The sequence below is a fragment of the Myxocyprinus asiaticus genome, chromosome 16 (assembly GCF_019703515.2).
Source record: "Myxocyprinus asiaticus isolate MX2 ecotype Aquarium Trade chromosome 16, UBuf_Myxa_2, whole genome shotgun sequence".
In the NCBI taxonomy this organism is placed as follows: domain Eukaryota; kingdom Metazoa; phylum Chordata; class Actinopteri; order Cypriniformes; family Catostomidae; genus Myxocyprinus; species Myxocyprinus asiaticus.
The window spans coordinates 48711983-48733505 of record NC_059359.1 but is presented as its reverse complement, the minus strand read 5'-3'; the positions used below and the strand labels follow the sequence as shown (position 1 = coordinate 48733505).

At 38.7% G+C, this 21523-nt stretch overlaps 1 protein-coding gene across 3 annotated transcripts in view; it reads right to left on the bottom strand.

Annotated features, from left to right (window-relative positions):
* znf407 (zinc finger protein 407) overlaps positions 1-21253 on the bottom strand; it is a 32685-nt gene extending 11432 nt beyond the window's left edge. For all 3 annotated transcript variants that reach the window (XM_051720605.1, XM_051720607.1, XM_051720606.1), the window contains exons 1-3: positions 21170-21253; positions 12545-15570; positions 265-379 (exon numbers count right to left, since the gene is read on the bottom strand). In XM_051720605.1, coding sequence (XP_051576565.1) covers positions 265-379; positions 12545-15539 — 3110 coding nt within the window. In that variant the 5' untranslated portion in view covers positions 15540-15570; positions 21170-21253. The remainder of the gene's footprint in view (positions 1-264; positions 380-12544; positions 15571-21169) is intronic.
* Between the last annotated feature and the right edge of the window lie 270 nt (positions 21254-21523).

Here is a 21523-nt window from a genome sequence, read left to right as displayed (position 1 = left end):
TGTGACGTCATTACAAGTAATATAGTCAAATAAGCATGAATCTCTGAATAAACTACACATTCATTATCATTTATTGAATTAAAAAAACACTAATAAAGTGGTCTATCCACCTCTGATTACTGTAAAGATGTTGTTTGTATTATGATTTAATCCTTATCAGAAGAGCTTCACACAAGCGTCCAGATCTACTGAACATCGCGTAACCGCACTGTCTGTGTTAGCAATATCCAATAATGTCTGTGCTCACTGTACATGTGAACTCACCCGCAGATGTGACACTTGTACTCTCTCATGCCCAGATGTCTCTTGACGTGGTTACGAGCATCACCCAGCTGAGCAGTAGCAAAGTTACAGATCTTGCACATAAAGGGTTTGGATCCTAAAGAGGAAACACAAAAAAAAGAGATGCTTTATCATATTGACAACCCTGACAAAATAAAGTTCAGGAATGTTACATTAAACCAATATCACATCACTGTGAGCATTTCAGCATTTCTTTACCTTTATTGCTAATATCATCATAATTCTTTCTTTCTGCACTGGTAAGTTACACATACTAGGGCTTACATGAAACAAAAGCTGTGTTATGTAAAACAATACGACCTCACTTTTTTGGAACATTTCTGTAATAATTGTCTTACACTCATTGGCTCTCACTAATGAAACCTGAGCAGAACAAATGTGTAAATTAGGGCTGCTAGGCAATGAAAATCTTCAATGAATTGCCGATTAATGAATCAAATTCATTGCAATTAATCAAATATATAAATATTTACTAAAAAGGCCCCCTAATAAAGCTAAATTAGTATATACCATAATAATTTCAATATTATAAAATATGTAATACATTCTACATTTCAGATATTTCAAATATATTAGATCATATGCATACTGTATATTGTGGTAGCAAACAATTAACCTTGTGCAACCCCATGTCCACATGTGTGGATGTTGTATTTTGGCTTCGCTATATGCAACGCATAATTTAAATTCATAAAAACCGACTGAATACTGTTCACAAGACTCTAGACTGTCATTTAAAGGGTTAACTTCTGCCGCACCGAGTCACGTGACAACAACATGCCGTAAAGTGCTCCTATGGACGCAGCGCCAACAAAAGTGCTTCTGGTTAGAAATCTCGAAGTTATTTCATTGAAACCTGTTTGGTTGTTCATGTGTCAGCGCGCTTATAAATATGATGTCCACATCTGTGGAAATTGGCACCGCATTTTCTCAAAATTAGAATTTAAAAAAATATGTAATAACTTTCAACTGTGGGTCATTTCACTTCAATTTGATACACATTTTGTTACATTTTATTATGTTATCACTGTACAATACGATTATATTATTTAACATTAGTAAATGCATTCCTATATTTACTGTGTATTTTCACATTAAGAATAAATAGGCTCATTCAAAAGATTAAAAATATACAGAGTAAGGATGAAAATAAGGTGCAATTCAAATTGTTCTGAGACCACTGCAGACAGACAGCACACTAGAGGTTAAGTCATTCACTAAATAGTGAGCAAGGGAGCATCCTATAGCTTTCTATGCAGCCAAGTGCATTAAATCCGAAAAAGTTCAGTTTCAGGCTTCAGATGATATTTGGACCACTCAACATGTTTGGCAGACATGGGACAGTGATAATCAGTACATAGATTCAGAATTGTATAATGCTACATTTTATTTTAACATGGTTGGCAGTGATTGGATGATGCTGGGCATTACTTTTAATCAGAATTATTTATTCAGCTTTACAGAAAATGAGCTGTAATGTTTGTAATGTCTCAAAAACATGAACACTCCTGGAAGCATAAATAATTTGATGAAAAAAATCTGACATTCTAATGATTGGTGTTATTAAAAATTTCACAACGTAGTCTCGCTGACCACGTATGTGGTCATCAATTTGTAGGACAACTATTTGCTCTAGAATTTTTTTTTTATTTTTTTAAGTGCTACTAGTTACAAATCAAAAAAGGAAATGGAAAAATGCTCACAGCAGTCATGCAGGGGTCTCAGGAGGTTAAAGCATTTAGACAATACAAAAAGTGGCTTTAGAAGTCAAAATAATGTTTGTTTCTTTCCAAATAATTGAACAGAACCCTATTATTGACCTACTTATGTCTGCGTTACTTTTAATCATTGGTCTATGTACTCATGTGTCAGACGGACGCTTTTGAAGTGCCTCGTCATAAACGTTGTGTTTTTAGGACGCTGTGTAAAGTTAAACGTAGTTTGAGACTTTGAAAAACACATCTCAAGATCCCTGCATTCTCGTTGCCACTCTTTCTTGGGGTCACTTCCTGTTGCTTCTGACGCCTAGCTTGAGTCTGTGTTTGTAGTCTACTAGCTTTTTTTTTTTTTTTTTTTTTTAGCATCGCTTAAATATCTGTTTTCAGCATTTAATCTTTAAAATCTGCCATTTTTCAGCGCGTATCAGGTTTTCCCCCGCATTATTCTCTTATAGCTATTCAACTGCATGCATTTTTCCATGTGCATCAGCTTTCTATTTTTAACACGATTAAACTGTGTGCATTTTACAGCACACACCTGTTTTCTCATCTGTGTTACGCGGATTATTGCATCGATCTCAAAGCACCGCTTATCAAGAACAATCATAACAAACAATGCGTGAGGGATTCACATCGATCTCAAACCCTCGCCGCTCAGGAACAACCAACAACAACAAACAATTGTGGTAAGTCATGGCATTCCCTCATATTATTGCTTCCTGCATTACATGCCACATGTTTACTATAGCTTCTTTCAAAAGCAGTGAGGGGTTTACATGTGAAAAATGTAAGGAATTAGTCAGGCTGACAGAGAAGGTTAATGAGTCAGAGACCCGCATCCAAACCCAGGTGGAGGTCAGTGAGAAACAGAAGCCGGTAGATACAGTTTCTGATGCGGGTAGAACAGCGAGCAACACACACACTTTGGTTCCAGCTCTAGAGCCCCTGCAGCAGGGCGTTTGCGTGACGTCTCGGCAGCATACTCGCTCAGCAAAGTGACACCACTCTCCTGTTCCTGTTAGGGTTTCCAATCGATTCTCCCCACTCAGGTGATGCACCCACTGAGAATCATGTTGAAACAGCCCTAATATTTGGTGATTCTTTTGTAAGGAACGTGGAAATAAGAGACTCCAGCCACTATTGTTAAATGCGTTTCGGGTGCCAGAGCGTCTGACATCAGATCAAATTTATAAGTGCTGGCTAATGCTAAATGTAGATTTTCTAAAATTGTTATTCATGTCGGAAATAACGATGTCCAGTTTCGCCAGTCGGAGATCACAAGAGATAATGTTAAAGAGGTGTGTGAACTTGCAAAAACGATGTCAGACACTGTAATATGCTCTGGCCCCCTCCTTGCTCGTCGTGGTGACCAGGTTTATAATAGATTAGTGTCACTGAATGGCTGGATGTCTGAGTGGTGTTTGGAGAATAGCATAGGATTTATAGACAATTGGAAGAGTTTTTGGGGTAGACCTGACCTGCTAAAGAGAGACAGACTCATCCCTCCAGGGAAGGTACCACTCTCCTCTCTAGTAATTTGGCTCATAGTCTTAATAGTGATAGTATTTGACTAACTGGGGCCCAGGTCAGGAAGCAAAGAAACTGACATCACACAGGTCACATAAATTACAACACAGAGACTGTATCACCTAGATATCATATAGAGACTGTCTCTGTTCCACTAACAACCAAACACAAACCAATAAATTTATTTAGAAAAATTTGACTAAGGTCAAATATTTTTTTTTTTTTTTTTTTTTTTTTTTTTAAGATAAACATCATATAAAGATAGCACTACTAAACATTAGATATCTTTCAACCAAAGCACTAATTGTAAATGAAATTATTACAGATCATAGTTTGGATGTGCTCTGTTTGATTGAAACCTGGCTTAAACCAGATTAATATATTAGTTTAAATGAATCTACTCCCCGAGGTTATTGTTATAAAAATGAGCCTCGTCTGAAGGGTCGAGGAGGAGGTGTTGCTACAATTTACAGTGACGTTTTTGGTGTTACTCAGGGGACAGGATATAAGTTTAATTCTTTGAACTTATAATGCTTAATGTAACACTGTCAGATATAAATAAAAAATCTCCTTCGTCTTTTGCCCTTTCACCCGGGCCTTATTCTGATTTCCTTGGTGAATTTGCACATTTTCTATCAGGTCTAGTAGTTACTGTAGATAGAGCTTTAATTGTTGGTGACTTCAACATTTACATAGATAACTTACATAGTTAGGGCAGTGGTAGCTCAGCGGTTACTGATCAGAAGGTCGGGGGTTCAAACCCCAGCACCGCCAAGATGCCACTGTTGGGCCCTTGAGCAAGGCCCTTGACCCTATCTGCTCCAGGGGCTGACCCTGCACTCTGACCCCAGCCTAGCTGGGATATGTGAAAAAGAAGAATTTCACTGTATATGTGCAAATGTATAATGTGTGATAAATAAAGAAAATTATTATTAATTAGATAATGAAAATGACACATTGGGATTAGCATTTATCGATATTCTCAACTCGCTTGGAGTCAGACGAACTCATCACCATAATCAAACGCTAGATTAAATTCTGTCATATGGAGTTGATGTTGAAACTATAGAAATTCTACCAGGGAACCTCGTCTCTTGTATGCTGCGATCAGCTAATGTTACTCAATCTACACTATGCTATCGTTCGGGTAGAACAATTATTTCGACCACTAAAGAAACATCAAAAGCCACAACATGCATGTTAGATCCAATACCAACTAAGCTCTTAAGAGGTATTCCCTTTAATCTCCGAACCTCTTCTTAATTAGGGGCTCAAGCGCTTAGCACTGAAACCCTATTGTAATTGTTAAGATTTTTAGGGGTTCAAGCGCTTAGCGCTGAAACCCTATTGTAATTGTTAGGGGTTCAAGCGCTTAGCGCTGAAACCCTATTGTAATCGTTACGATTTTTATTATTATTATTATAATTATTATTATTATTATTATTAGGGGTTCAAGCGCTTAGCGCTGAAACCCTATTGAAATTGTTACAATGTTTATCATTATTATTATTATTATTCCGGCATAAAACTGATCGGGCAGAGCAAACCGTAAGGCCTAGAGACTTGAAACTTGGTCAGATGGTAGTAGTATTGCTCGCTACTCAGAAACATGGACTCGGCCAAATCGATTAATAGGGGGGCGCTACAGCGTTCAAAACCGTGAAACTGCTCATAACTCCTAGACCGTTTGTCGTAGACTCAAGTGCTTCATACCACTGGAATCCTTGGCTCAAACCAAACAAAACATATATCTCCGATTTCATTTCCACCTATAAAAATTTTCCGCCAACTTGGATTTTTCATAAAACCTACTTTTGCGAACTAGTCCTAGGTTTTTCGTCCGATCGGGACCAAACCCTTGCCAAACGATTCTATGGAGTGTCAATATCAAAAGTTATCAAAAACGTTTGAACTTTCGACTCAAGCTAGCTACATTATGCGAAAACATTGGAAGTAGGAGTTGCCAATTTTACGTAAATGGCTATAACTCTTGAAGGAAATGAGATATCTTCAACAAACTTGGCATGCTTATGTAAGAGGTCAATCTTTGGTCGCCCATACAAGTTGGCACTGTTTTGCCACATGGTGTTGCTATAATACCAAAAAACATGAAATTGGCTGTAACTATGAAACTTTGCATACATTGTCTCAGCTGCCATCATTTTCTATATGGACATTCACGTATGTTGAAAAACATGGCCGCCATCGGTCAATCAAATTTCAGCAGCTATTACACAAGGTTAACAATGACCAATCGGAACGAAATTTGGTGGACCTATTTGACTCTTGGTCTGAGAGAGTTGTAAAAAATGTTTTTAAAAATCGGCCACTAGGTGGTGCTATCACGATTTTTGTAGGTGTTAGTGGTTGTATATAATGCAGTGTTGTGAAAAAACACAAGTAATATATATCACCTAATAGCTCTTCTCATTCTAAACAACTTTGCCTCAAGAAGCATTGGTGTCTGTCAAACCGTTCGGTACATATTTCAGATAGGTTTTGAACATTACTTTTGCGAACTAGTCCTAGGTTTTTCACCCGATCGGAACCAAACCAGTGCAGAAATATACTCTGGAGTATGATTATCAATAATTATCCAAAAAAAAGTTGAAATTTCGACTCACGGTCGCTAAGGGGTGCCAAAATGTTCAAAAAGGGCGGGCCATTTTTACTAAAATACCTATAACGCCCGAACTAAATGAGATATTTTCACTAAACTCATTAAACGTGTAGGAGCTCAATCTGAGGTCACGGTTAAAAATCCGCAGAGTTTGGCCACTTGGTGGCGCTGTAACAGGAAAAAAACATGAAAACAGCTCTAACTACGCAACCGTTAGTCTGATTGAGTTGAAAATCGGCATGCAGTGTCTTTTTCTAAGGTGCCATGACTTTTTATGAGGACGTTGGCGTATCTAGAAAAACATGGCCGCCATTGGCCAATGAAGTTTGAGCACCTATTAGACAAGGTTATCAGAGGCCGATCGGCACAAAACTTGGTGGGCTTGTTCGACTCCTGGCCCTAGAGGTCTATGAGAAATTTGAAAGAAATCGGACATCCTTTACCCTTTGGTAGCTATAACAGTGTCATTTAGAAAATGGGCATTGTCAAATGTTCAAATAAGCCCATAATTCCTAAACAAAAACTCAAAGTAGCTGAGCACATGCGACATATGATTCTAAACAAGCATGCAGACTTTTAAGGAGATTGGACCATAGGTGGCGCTATGGGCTTTAAAAAGCTTTAAAAACCATGTATTTCCTTAGTAAATTGCCTTTATTGGCTGTAAATGGTCTATTCAATCTATGATGTAGGTGGTTACATGCTTGCTAAATAAAACATAATACCTTTTTACGCATGTGCTTAAAGGCCTTAAACCGCTTGAACCCCATTAATTGCTGCTCGCAGCTATATTTATTATTATTATTATTATTCCGCCATAAAACTGATCGGGCAGAGCGGGCCGTAAGACCTAGAGACTTGAAACTTGGTCAGATGGTAGTAGTATTGCTCGCTACTCAGAAACACGGACTTGGCCAAATCGGTCAATAGGGGGCACTACAGTGATCAAAAATGTGAAACTGCTCTTAACTCCTAGACCGTTTGTCGTAGACTCAAGTGCTTTATACAATTGGAATCCTTGGCTCAAAACGTATATCTCCGATTTCACAAAACTAGGTAGACCTGTTCGACTCCTGGCCCTAGAGGTCTGTGAGGAATTTGAAAGAAATCGGCTAATGGATGGCGCTAACGTGTTTTACGCCTCTGTAATCATGTGGTGTTTCACACACACACACAATGGCTGTGTCCCAATTTAATGGCCATGCCTTCGAAGGCCGCAAAGGTCGGACTGAGCATTGTTAATTGGGACAGTCTAGCCTACGGAGGACTGTTCTTGTCACCTAACAACTGTGACAGCTGCCGAGTGACTGTAACGTTTGTACTGGACTTTTTTGAAAGTTATATTAAACTGTCTGAACACAAAACAGGGTTCACAATCGGTCTAAATATTTTCACCATGGTCCATTTCCGTATATAATAAAGAGTATAAACTATATATAATCGCATCTTAGTAAGATATAAGTCAACATTTGAACCACTTTAATGTTTTTTTTTTTAGATATTTAAGTTGAAACCCAATACTTACATTTAAAAGTGTAATTCAGCAAAAAAATCCTGTCGTCACTGGCGCGCAATGAATTTTGGGGTAGGCAAGGCCGCGAAGGATCCATCTGTTGTATCCTTCATTTCACAGGAAACGAAGGATGCATTTGGAGGTCACATTTGAAGGATCCTTCGAATTGGGAAAGCCTTTGTCACGCAGCAGTGATGCAAACTGCCTTCGAATGCGACCTTTGAAGCATGCAGCCTTTGAATTGGGATGCAGCTATAATTCATATCATTTGTTAGATCTCCTCATACTAAACAACTTTGCCTCAAGAACTACTGCTCTCAATCAAATCGTTCAATAAATATTCACGATTATGTAAAAAAACCTACTTTTGTGAACTAGTCCTAGGTTTTTCGCTCAACCTCAATAAAACCAATGCAGTACAATTCTCTGGACTCTCTAGGTAAATAATTATCAAAAAAAATTTACCCTTTACCCTTTGGGTAGCTATAACAGTGTCATTCAGAAAATGGGCGTGGTCAAGTGTACAAATAAGCCCATAATTCCTAAACAAATACTCAGAACTTCACAAAATTAGGTGAGCACATGTGGCATACGCATAACAAACAAACAAGCATGCAGACTTTTATGGAGATCGAACCATAGGTGGCGCTATGAGCTTTAAAAACCATGTATTTCCTTAGCAAATTGCCTGTATTGGCTGTAAATGGTCTATTCCATCTATGATCTAGGTGGTTACATGCTAGCTAAATAAAACATAATGCCTTTTTACGCATGTGCTTAAAGGAATAGTTCACCCAAAAATGAAAATCTGCTGATAATTTACTCACCCTCAGACCATCCAAGATGAATCTGAGTTTCATTCTTCATCAAAACAAAATTTAAGACTTTTAGGATTTCATTTCAGCCTCCTCCTCTAAACAATGCAAGTGAATGTCCTCCATTTTTTTACGGTCCAAAATGCATATTTAGGGTGCATCAAAATAATCCACATGACCCCAGTCAAATAAAGTTCTTCTGAATGCAAACGATTGATTATTTTAGAAACAAAACAATACTTATATACTTTTAAACTACAAATGTTCGCTTCCATACATCTCTGTGACATCACGCATCACATGGAGGAGTCAGGAAGTGTGTCATTGTTTACAAGAGAAACTTGTGCCGTTCACAAACCAAAACAGTCCAAAACTATTTCAAAACAATATAAAATAAAATATTTTCCAAATAATAACAATAATAAAAAAATAAATACAAATGTAAACAATGATGCACTTCCTGACTCCTCCTCCACGTGACGCGTGACCTTACCAACGAGCTTACGTCATCCCTCTCATGAGCGCACGTCACAGAGATGTATGGAAGCGAACATTTGTAGTTAAAAAGTATACAAGTATTGTTTTGTTTCTAAAATAATCAATCGTTTGCATTCAGAAGAACTTTATTTGTCGACTGGAGTCGTGTGGATTATTTTGATGCACCCTAAATATGCATTTTGGACCGTCATGCAACAATTTGCATTGTTTAGAGGAGGCGGCATGAACTGAAATACTAAAAGTCTTAAATTCTGTTTTGATGAAGAAAGAAACTCAGCAAATTTTAATTTTTGGGTGAACTTCCTTTTAAGGCCCTAAACCGCTTGAACCCCGTTAATTGCTGCTTGCAGCTATATTATTATTTACTCCCTGCTATCCTTAGGACATGTCCCAAGAAACTTAAAAATGTCAGTTATCAAACCACTTGTTAAGAAGCCACAACTTAAACCTGGAAATTTGTCTAATTATAGACCGATTTCAAATCTCCCGTTTATGTTGAAAATACTAAATTCAGTCAGGATTTAGGCCACACCACAGTACAGAGACTTCACTTATCAGAGTTACAAATGACTTGCTCTTATCATCTGATCACGGCTGCATTTCTCTTCTAGTGCTTTTAGATCTTAGTGCTGCCTTCGACACGATAGATCATGATATTCTCTTGAATAGGCTAGAGAATTATTTAGGCATTTGTGGACTTGCATTAGCATGGTTTAGGTCCTATTTAGCAGACCGCTACCACTTTGTCTGTGTAAATGAGGAATTGACAAATCAAACAAAAGTATGGAGTGCCACAGGGATCAGTTTTAGGGCCTCTGCTTTTCTCCTTATATATGCTTCCCTGTGAAATATTATCAGGAATCATGGAATAAGTTTCCACTGTTATGCCGACGATACCCAACTTTATATTTCTTCGAAACCCGACAAAATTTCACAATTCTCCAAATTAGAAGTGTATCAATGAAATCAAAGATCGGACGGCCAGAAATTTCCTTCTACTCAATTCCGACAAAACAGAGGTACTAGTTATTGGACCATAAACCTCTAAAAATAAGCAGCTAAAATATAATTTGACTCTCGATGGATGTACTATTACATCGTCTTCAACAGCGAAGAACTTAGGTGTTATATCCGATACCAATATGTCATCTGAAAATCAAATTTCCAATGTTTGTAGAACAGCATTCTTCCACCTAAGAAATATTGCTGTTACGACACATGCTCTCGGTTGCTGATACTGAAAAACTAATCCATGCATTCATAACCTCAAGACTAGATTATTGTAATGCATTACTGGGAGGATGTCCAGCAAGTTCAATAAATAAACTTCAATTGGTTCAAAATCCAGCAGCCTGAGTGCTGTCTATAACAAAGAAATATGATCATATTAGCCCCATATTATTGTCGTTACATTGGCTACCTGTTAAATTTAATATTAATTTTAAAATTCTGTTAGGGTCCATTCCTGCTTGGTATCGGACTCCACTGCTACGTGTCTCTGAGTGATGACGACAAAATGCAGCCGGTGCCAGCCAGACATCACATCAGTCTATTACGATGGACCTCAGAGGATGAACTGATGCCAACTCCAACTATAAGACATGGGATACTTCATATGCCATTGCCTGAACCTTGGACTTAGGATAGACCTCACAGGAATTACCGGCCAGTTGAACTGCAAAGCACCTCACTGATCTCAGCCTGCATCACCTTGGTCTAATAATGGACTGCACTTTTAAAATGGAATACATAGACGATCAATAAATTGCCAACAAAAGCCTTCATCAGCCAACTAACAAAGGACAATGCGTCTATATGAACTTCTGCAGTTAATCCAGGATGGACTTCAAAGACATTAGTCATTAATCTTACAGTTCTTACAACATCTTTGTTTAGACACTGGCCCTTAACACTCACTGGGTTTCTAAATACAATTATTATTTAATTACTTATTTTTATACACACATCATAATTGTATTTAATCAAACTACACAATGATGACTAAGACTTTATAGATATTATGGTATAATTTTCTGTTAATACATGATTTTCTGTAAAGCTGCTTTGAAACAATGTGTTGTGAAAGGTGCTATACAAATACAAATTACTTGACTTGGTCCAGCTGTCAAGCTCAAGAGCGCATCATATGTGGAAGCAGGGCTCTACAGTGAGAGCGCATTTACGAGTGAAAATTACTGGGTCCGAATGTGGAAAATTATTTGGCTGAGCACGAATGACATCTGATCTAACACCTAAAGTTATTAACCTGTTATTGCAGCCTACCATCAGAATAAAACCTCCCTTATGCATCTTGCCTCGAATATCAAATACTTTTAAAAGAGGCGCGCTAGTTATTTTTAAATTAAAAGTGCCATTTTCTCATTCTCGCACAACGCTGTGAGCTCTCTTCTCTCTTATGTGCACGCAGAGACAGAGAGTGAAGATCTACCAAGTAAAGATGGTTTAAGCAGAGCTTCTTGTTTTTCATCTGTCAAAATGACGGATGCTTTGAATAATGACAAATTGATGGATGTCTTAAAAACCTTGCGCTTACGTGCAATGATTCTTAGAAAGATAGCGAGTCAAATATACACAAATTGTGATACCAATAAAACAGGGTGTTAGCGTTCTCGTCTAACTCACTGTGAAACTGTAACTGTAGCAAAACATCATAAAATGTCGCAGACTGCGATGCGCTGTGTTTGTTTGTGGGCTTGTTATGCAGTAATGGTTTAGTTAGATCATGATTCTGTTCTCAAGAAAAAGATGGCCGGTATTGAGATCACTTCTGAAGTTTCCGTGCAGCTCTGACATGAGCAGCACGGTGGAAAGGCGTATGTGTGTGTCTTTGGCTGTACAATAAAGCCTATTAGCTATTTTTTTTTAAATGGGTAGAGTCGTTCGACATTTCCCACCCCCAGTTCCTGTTTCAGTAGGAAATACGTCAAAACACCAAATCGATTCGTGCTCGTCAAAGCACTTCACTGGGTTTTAAGCTTGCCATTCAGCTCACAACTAAACAAAACACGCCGCATGATTATGAGGAAAGACTACATCAAGAAGTAGATTGTCATGCAGGTGCGAGGGACTTCATCTAAATAAAATACTCATCTTTCTTGCATGCCAGTGATTACCTCTCTGTGTGCCAATGGTGGCACGTGTGCCATAGGTTGCCGATCCCTGCTCTAAGTTAACACATTAAATCAGTGGTTCTCAATTTCTTTGCAGCCCTGAAATGTGTTAATTTCAATGGGTGGAGAGAAAGATTTATCTCACATGATAGAATGTGTGAAAATGTATGTGGCCTAAGAAGATGTTTTGATGAAATAACAGAAAATATAAATACAGTCTTCTCTAGCACTCTTGATATTGTCGCCCCCTTCGATTAAAGAAAAAAGCATGCACCATGGTAACGTTTGGTACGTGGTATGTTTTTACCAAGGAAGTAATAACATGTAATTACTATAGTAAATATTTTGATGGTTTAAGAATGCCAAAATTGCATGTATGAAAATCTTACATGTAATTCTAATGAAGTTTATTTCTGTACCTGTGTGTGTGCGAACATGAGCTAGGAAAGCCATGGAGTTGCTACTCTTGCAGACTTTACCGCAGTATTTGCACACACTGCCCTGGTTCTCCTGGCGCTCTCGATTGATCTGCTCCGTGTCCTCCAGCACATACTTGTTCACTTCTTTCAGCAGCTCCTCATGCTTCTCTTTTATGTGAACAAACAGTTCCTGCTCTGTCTGGCAGGGCTCATTGCATCGGACACATTTGAAGCTGGCGCCTCCTTCTGGAAGATCTTCGATGCTTCCCTGCTCATTGCGCACATGCGCAGCACTGCTCAAGTGCTGCTGCAAGTTACTTTCAGTGTAGAAGGACTTCCCGCAGAGCAGGCAATGGAAATGCTTCTCTTTGGATGGATGCTTCATGGAGATATGGACATTAAGGCCGCTTGAGCCATCTGCTAAAAACCCACAGTCCTCACAGCGGACGTGTGTATTTGGTATGGTGGTCTTTGTCTCTGACCCTGATTTAGGCTTTTTGATGTCCTGCTGTGGTGATGCACCTGTAGTATGATCATTGGCTGGTGGTGGCTTGTGCTCTGCTAAGGCTTTTAACGGAAAGATGCACGCATCAAATGCTATCGCTCCGAGAAAGTGCTTCTCCACACAGAGATTGTCCCCTCTTAAATCAGCCATTTCATCCTCATCAGACATGTTTTCCTCCTCCATCTTCTCCAACACAGTGTCCTTCTCTGTCGCCACTGACTGGACAACATAAGACACACCTGACTCAATTGGGTTAGCTGATGATTCTTGGCTCTTGTTGGATGCTTGTTCTGGTCTTTCTTCATTTGTACAGTTCTCCTTACCTCCATTTGCCGAACACATTGCGACTTCAGTTGTGGCAGTTTCAGATGTCGGATCAGAATCGTCACAGCCCTGTTCTGATCCTTCAAGTGTCTCCTGGTCATCATAGATGGACTCAGACTGATCTTTTTTGACGCTTTGGTTCTGTCTCTCCAGATAGCTCTGACATTTCTGCTTGTGTTTCTCTGTGGCTGCATGCCGAAACATCTCTCTGCGGGTGACGGTGTAGTAGCTGCAAGCTAGACAAACAAACTCAAAGTCTTTTGTGTGCTTACGTCGCACATGGAGAGCAAGAGAAGGCGTTGAGTGAGCAACAAAGTCACACTGAGTACAGGAGTTACTCAAGTCATACTTGCTCTTCTTACAAGGTACAGCTAGGGGAATCTCATCCACATCATCAATAGTTGTCTCGATCTCTGCTACTTTGTCGCCCAGTTCTGCCTCATCTTCCTTCAACTGACCTGGCTGCTCGGCATCTAGCAGAACTACCCCAGTGCCTTCACTTCCAGCTGCTTGCATTTTGTTGATGTGCTTTCTGGTTTCACAGTGCCGGTCCATGTCACCTTTGGTCACGCAGTAGTAGTTGCACAACTTGCAAACAAAGCTGTAGAGGCGACTGTGCCTGCGTCGTATATGCACACTAAGGTTTGTGGCATTGGAAGCGACGAGCCCACAATGACTACAAACTGTCACGTTAGAAGTCTTTGGTCTGCCTCGCTTCCGTTTGTTCCCTACAGCCTCAGCTAACTCTGCTACAGCTGAAACATCTTCTGCTTCCTGAACTTCCTCATTAGTGTCACTGTCATCCATTTCCCCGTCCTCTCTTTGATCACCCAAGAGAATCACAAGGATCTTCTCAACACAGTCTTTAAACAGAGGGCTAATGTTCTTCTCTTTGGCCACATGTTGGTGGGCTTCTCCTGACAAGTGGATCTCCATGGCCTCTGTCGTGGTGGTGTAGTAGTGGCAGGCCCTGCAGTGGAAACGGTGCTCCGCCGGATGGTGCATTTTGACGTGTTGCGCCAACATTACTGAACTGTTGGCCGTGAAGCTGCACGTACTGCACTGATGCTGTGCCCTGCTATCTGCTGAACGTTTCGGCATCCTTGTTGCAGGTGGTGGAGAAACCAGTTCTTCTGGCGTCATCATCTGCTGTTGCTCTGACATCTTTTTTTTGTGCTTGTTGCTCAAGCAGTGCTTCTCATAATCGCACTTTACAACACAAGAATAGCTGCAGAAGTCACAAAAGTAGTTCATTTCTTTAGTGTGCCGTCTCTTGACGTGCGTGTCCAGACTGGGTCTGTCTCTGAATTCATGTCCACAGTAAGAACATGCATGTGCAGTTTTAGACTTGGAATGCCTTTGACTCTTAAGGTTCTCATCATGTCCATCCAATCCACCATTTTCTTTACTTTCCACCTTACTTTCCAAATCAAAACTGCAACCTGCTTGTGCACTGTTGCCATCTTTAAGGGTCTCGTTTGAGTCCTTAACATCCTTTTCGGGTCTAAATGTGGTGGGCTCTACCATTTCCAGCAACATCTGAGTGGGACTGCTTCTTTCAGCCTCAGAGGTACTGACAACCTTCTCTGATATGACAGACTGGTCTCCAAAGGGATGATGCATGTGTTTGCTCTCTGTTTGAACTGTGTACTCATTTGGTTCTTTGTCCTTGTTCAGTTCTTCTGAAAAAAGTTTCAGTTGTGATTCTGAGAGTTGTGTTTGGTTGTTGATTTCTTGTAATTCTGATGTCTTCTGCATGGAATTCATCCCTGGCACAGTTGTGTAGGAATTTTTCTCATTGTTGATGTGTAAACCTGGTCGCTTAGTGTGTTTCCTTTTTGAATGAATTTTCAGTGCTGTTTGAGTTTTTGCTACAAAATTGCAAAGTGAACAAATCAAAGCATCAGTTATGTATGAAGAGCCACATTCATCAGAGCGTTCGTCTGCTGTAGTTGTAACAGCATGTTCACTTTCTTCTGCAACAGACCCAATTCCTGATTCATTAAATCCTTTGGCCCTTTTATGTGAAACATCTTCTGCATCAGTATCACTGGCCTTGTTCTTAGGTAGGCCCTTGTCCTCTGAAATCTCCTTTTCAGATATTAATTTCAGTTTTGGGTTGTCCATTTCACTGTCCATTCTCTGGGAATACTCAGCAGGCTTCATTTAAAGGATCCATGGATCTTTCATAAGAGTGCTGTGAAAAAAAAAAATAATAATTTAAAGCAAAATTAAAAAAGTCATCATTGTAAAATACTTCACTGTATTCATGTAATTTTATACCAATATTATTATTAAATGCATCAATACTAACATATTATCAACAAAGTGTGCCAGCAGCAATATACAGGGGTAAAAATAATTTATAAACAATGCCATGGGATATTGCATCATTCATCACGTAAAGGGTCTCTGATGGTTAGACCTGTGTGTATGTGTGTCTGTTTAGGGATGTTTATAGGAAATTTAACATTCTGAAAAATGTCAAGGGATGTGAAATTTGCAGTGAAAATCTGAAATTTACCTACGCACGTATGTATAAAGTCCTCACTGCCTGAATATGGAACCATTTATATGTATAATCATAGACCCCTGCAGATTGAGTCCAGACATCAGAAAATTGTCAGCCTAGTCAAGTTTATCGGGAAAGTAATAACAATGACATAAATGGAAAGTTTTTGGGAGACCACACACTATGTAAAAATCCTGTGGATTGAAATGCACAATCTAGAAATACTAAAAAAACCACAGAATGTAAAAGGGTTGGCACTCTTAAGATCATGTAATATTTAATTTTCATTAATTGTAGTTTTCACATAAATGAGGAAAAACGGCTTTTACGGACCTGACATTTCTTCGTTACGGACGTGACAGTTGTGAAAGCGGCTGTTAGATGATGAGGTAATCATCCAAAATGCTGTAAAACCTGTAGACTTTGCCCTCTGAGACATTAACATGATATCCATCAAGGCTGCATGATCAAATAGGATTGAAATCGCCATATGGCATTTCACGATTACTAAACCACAAAGGCTGCGTTTCAAAATACAGTCTGCATTCACCACTTCAGTCAGCACTGCTTGAGTGAGCGGTGCCTTCTAGGCTGTATGTGGCATGATGAGTAGCACAGCAATATTAGCCTAAATTATGTTTATCATATTACAATTCAAATCGCAATGTTTGTTAAAATGATCACTCCCTAAATGTTGGCTAAAGATGCAGAAAGCTTGAAACACGTCACATAAAGCAATAGTCAGCGATCTATCAGAATCATCATGATAAAAGAACAAGTGGTGGATGTTTGTTTGATTCTCTCGTTGATATCTATATGATTTTATATGAAGCGTCTGTAACAGTCTCATCCATAATGCATTATTATGGGTGTTCAAAGTAATGAAGGGAGACCATATGTTCATCATACATAACATTGATGTAAGTTCTGTATCAGCTTATTTGAATTAATAATGTTTGAGTGATATAAACTTTATCTCAAAAACGTTACAGATGTGGCATAGCAATGAAATGCAGCTAGCTCAACAATGCGGCTCTTATTATTTCAAAAAGTGCTGTTATGAAAAAGTGTTTATTTCTCAGATAATACCTTGTCTTTCTGGAAAATGGTTATCGTTAACATAAAGTGAAAATAAAAAGACCTTTGTTTATCCACCTCATGTGAGGTGGATAAACAATGACATTTTCTTTAAAAAATTAAAGCTCTATAATACAGTAAATAAATGAACAATTTAAAAAGGGTTCTGTTCTTTTGCCTAAAACTTTATTTTTCATAGTATGATTGACATTATTGTGGAATTGTTCAAATGTTTAAAAAAAAAAAACAGCAGTGAACAATGCTGTTAAACAATTGTATTACACTAAATATTAGTGTAATAGACTTAACACACACACACACACATATATATATATATATATATATATATATATATATATATATACACAGGTGCATCTCAATAAATTAGAATGTCATGGAAAAGTTCATTTATTTCAGTAATTCAACTCAAATTGTGAAACTCGTGTATTAAATAAATTCAATGCACACAGACTGAAGTAGTTTAAGTCTTTTGTTCTTTTAATTGTGATGATTTTGGCTCACATTTAACAAAAACCCACCAATTCACTATCTCAAAAAATTAGAATACATCATAAGACCAATAAAAAAAAAAACATTTTTAGTGAATTGTTGGCCTTCTGGAAAGTATGTTCATTTACTGTATATGTACTCAATACTTGGTAGGGGCTCCTTTTGCTTTAATTACTGCCTCAATTCGGCGTGGCATGGAGGTGATCAGTTTGTGGCACTGCTGAGGTGGTATGGAAGCCCAGGTTTCTTTGACAGTGGCCTTCAGCTCATTTGCATTTTTTGTTCTCTTGTTTCTCATTTTCCTCTTGACAATACCCCATAGATTCTCTATGGGGTTCAGGTCTGGTGAGTTTGCTGGCCAGTCAAGCACACCAACACCATGGTCATTTAACCAACTTTTGGTGCTTTTGGCAGTGTGGGCAAGTGCCAAATCCTGCTGGAAAATGAAATCAGCATCTTTAAAAAGCTGGTCAGCAGAAGGAAGCATGAAGTGCTCCAGAATTTCTTGGTAAACGGGTGCAGTGACTTTGGTTTTCAAAAAACACAATGGACCAACACCAGCAGATGACATTGCACCCCAAATCATCACAGACTGTGGAAACTTAACACTGGACTTCAAGCAACTTGGGCTATGAGCTTCTCCACCCTTACTCCAGACTCTAGGACCTTGGTTTCCAAATGAAATACAAAACTTGCTCTCATCTGAAAAGAGGACTTTGGACCACTGGGCAACAGTCCAGTTCTTCTTCTCCTTAGCCCAGGTAAGATGCCTCTGACGTTGTCTGTGGTTCAGGAGTGGCTTAACAAGAGGAATACGACAACTGTAGCCAAATTCCTTGACACGTCTGTGTGTGGTGGCACTTGATGCCTTGACCCCAGCCTCAGTCCATTCCTTGTGAAGTTCACCCAAATTCTTGAATCGATTTTGCTTGACAACCATAAGGCTGCGGTTCTCTCGGTTGGTTGTGCATCTTTTTCTTCCACACTTTTTCCTTCCACTCAACTTTCTGTTAACATGCTTGGATACAGCACTCTGTGAACAGCCAGCTTCTTTGGCAATGAATGTTTGTGGCTTACCCTCCTTGTGAAGGGTGTCAATGATTGTCTTCTGGACAACTGTCAGATCAGCAGTCTTCCCCATGATTGTGTAGCCTAGTGAACCAAACTGAGAGACCATTTTGAAGGCTCAGGAAACCTTTGCAGGTGTTTTGAGTTGATTAGCTGATTGGCATGTCACCATATTCAAATTTTTTGAGATAGTGAATTGGTGGGTTTTTGTTAAATGTGAGCCAAAATCATCACAATTAAAAGAACAAAAGACTTAAACTACTTCAGTCTGTGTGCATTGAATTTATTTAATAAACGAGTTTCACAATTTGAGTTGAATTACTGAAATAAATGAACTTTTCCACGATATTCTAATTTATTGAGATGCACCTGTATATATATATATATATATATATATATATATATATATATATATATATATATATATATATATACACACACACACACACACACACACACACACACACACACACACACACAAAGCAAAACCCACAGGTAACCTCAGGAGAAATACAGGCTGCTCTGGAAAAAGACGGTGTGGTTGTTTCAAGGAGCACAATACTTGTTGACCCCTCTCCAATCATAGCGCTTATGGTTGTGACCATAAAGCTCTATTTTGGTCTCATCACTCCAAATTACAGTGTGCCAGAAGCTGTGAGGCGTGTCAAGGTGTTGTTGGGCATATTGTAACCAGGCTTTTTTGTGGTATTGGCTTCTTTCTGGCAACTCGACCATTCAGCTCATTTTTGTTCAAGTATCGTCATATTGTGCTCCTTGAAACAACCACACCATCTTTTTCCAGAGCAGCCTGTATTTCTCTTGAGGTTACCTGTGGGTTTTTCTTTGTATCCCGAACAATTCTTCTGACAGTTGTGGCTAAAATCTTTCTTGGTCTACCTGACCTTGGCTTGGTATCAAGAGATCCCCGAATTTTCCACTTCTTAATAAGTGATTGAACAGTACTGACTGGCATTCTCAAGGCTTTGGATATCTTTTTATATCCTTTTCCATCTTTATAAAGTTCCATTACCTTGTTACGCAGGTCTTTTGACAGTTCTTTTCTGCTCCCCATGGCTCAGTATCTAGCCTGCACAGTGCATCCACGTGAGAGCTAACAAACTCATTGCCTATTTATACACAGACACTAATTGCAATTTAAAAAGCCACAGGTGTGGGAAATTAAACTTTAATTGCCATTTAAACCTGTGTGCGTCACCTTGTGTGTCTGTAACAAGGCTAAACATTCAAGGGTATGTAAAATTTTGATCAGGGCCATTTGGGTGATTTCTGTTACCATTATGATTTAAAAAGGAGCCAAACAACTATGTGATAAATGGGTTCATATGATCACTATCCTTAAATAAAAGACATTTGCATGATCAGGCATATTTTCAAAATCAATGCCAAAATTTCACAATTTCTGCCAGGGTATGCAAACTTTTGAGCACAACTGTATATATATATAGAGAGAGAGAGAGAGAGAGAGAGAGAGAGAGATAGAGAGAGAGAGACCACCAGAATGTAATGTGACCAAGAATAGGTGTCTAAATGGTTTCTTGTTGTTGATCTAAGTCATTTCTTCATTATTAACCATTTTATTGCCATTTTATAGGCTATGCATCATGTGCTTACAAAGTGAGTAAAATTAACTTTGCTTAAATAGGACGATGCAATTTAAGCATGAGACAAATTGATGTGCTCATAGTACACAGATAAACTCAAATCTTATGCAATTGTACTGTATTTCTTATGAAAATACTGTAAAATTAATGATAATAATGATAAACTATACCGAAAAGACAAGTATCTGAGAGCTAAAATTGTGTTTTCAATGTGTAGCTAGATTATTTAAATTCTCATTTATTTCAAGAAAACATGGCAGAAGAATAGGCTAACCCATGTCATGTGTATAAAGGGAAGATCACGTAAGCAAGCATGAGCTCGTATGGAATGATTTACATTTTTAAGGTGTTTAAGAGTAAAATTAGTTTGTGATGTCTGATAATCTGCGGGTTGAACCTCTGATCATGTTACAGGCGTGGAAACACAAAATACATTAAAGTGAAACACTGATCATGGGAACTTAACAAAAAACTCTAACTCACTATTATACTGAATCATCTCAAAATGTTAATTTATTTTCATATGAACTTCTTTTTCAAATTAGCGCATTAGCTCATCGACACGAACCATGAAATAGCGTCCATTTTATTGTTTTATGTTCAGTTCGACTAAACCTGCTTCCTTCGGGAAAATAAATGTCAAACTTTAATGTGAATTGAATAATTTGATGATGTTTATCTTTATTTTCTGACATGAAACTGTTGATATAGTTTGTCCTATTTACTTCCGATTAACATGACCCTTTATTTGACTGGCGTGACTTTCGTCCAATCCAAGGGCTGATTTCTTGAGTTCGTCCAATAGAAACACAGGAAAGGAGATTTTTCGCTGCTCTGCTGGAAACGACGGCGGCACAGAGGCCCAAAAAGCGCATCATAGACGACTTATAAATGTTCTTCTTTACGCCGTACTAACCTACTGGACATAGCAAAAATGTATATGCAACAATTCTAAACATCAGATCTGTCTTTAAATTGCCAATACAATTGTGTGTAAATGTAATTACCTGAGATGTCGCTCGTAATCCTTCACTCCGCGCTTTCTGCTCTAAGTCACTAATGGCGCGCCGTAGTCGGCTTGCTGTGACGTCATCTGAATGCAGCGGCTGCTGCGTCGTCTTCTTCGTCGTCGTCTTCTTCTCGTTTTTTTGGCGGATCGCATACAACTTTTAAAGGTGCATACCGCCACCTACTGTACAAGAGTATGTATCACCATGTCACTTAGCTCATATTCTATTTATTCAATCTAGTATATTTTAAAAAGGTAACCCCTTCTTATCCCTTCTTCCTCCCCTTCTGTTCCCAATACCCCTTTTAGATCCCATGCCCGTCCTGTTTCTCTTACTTTGTCATGTATGATT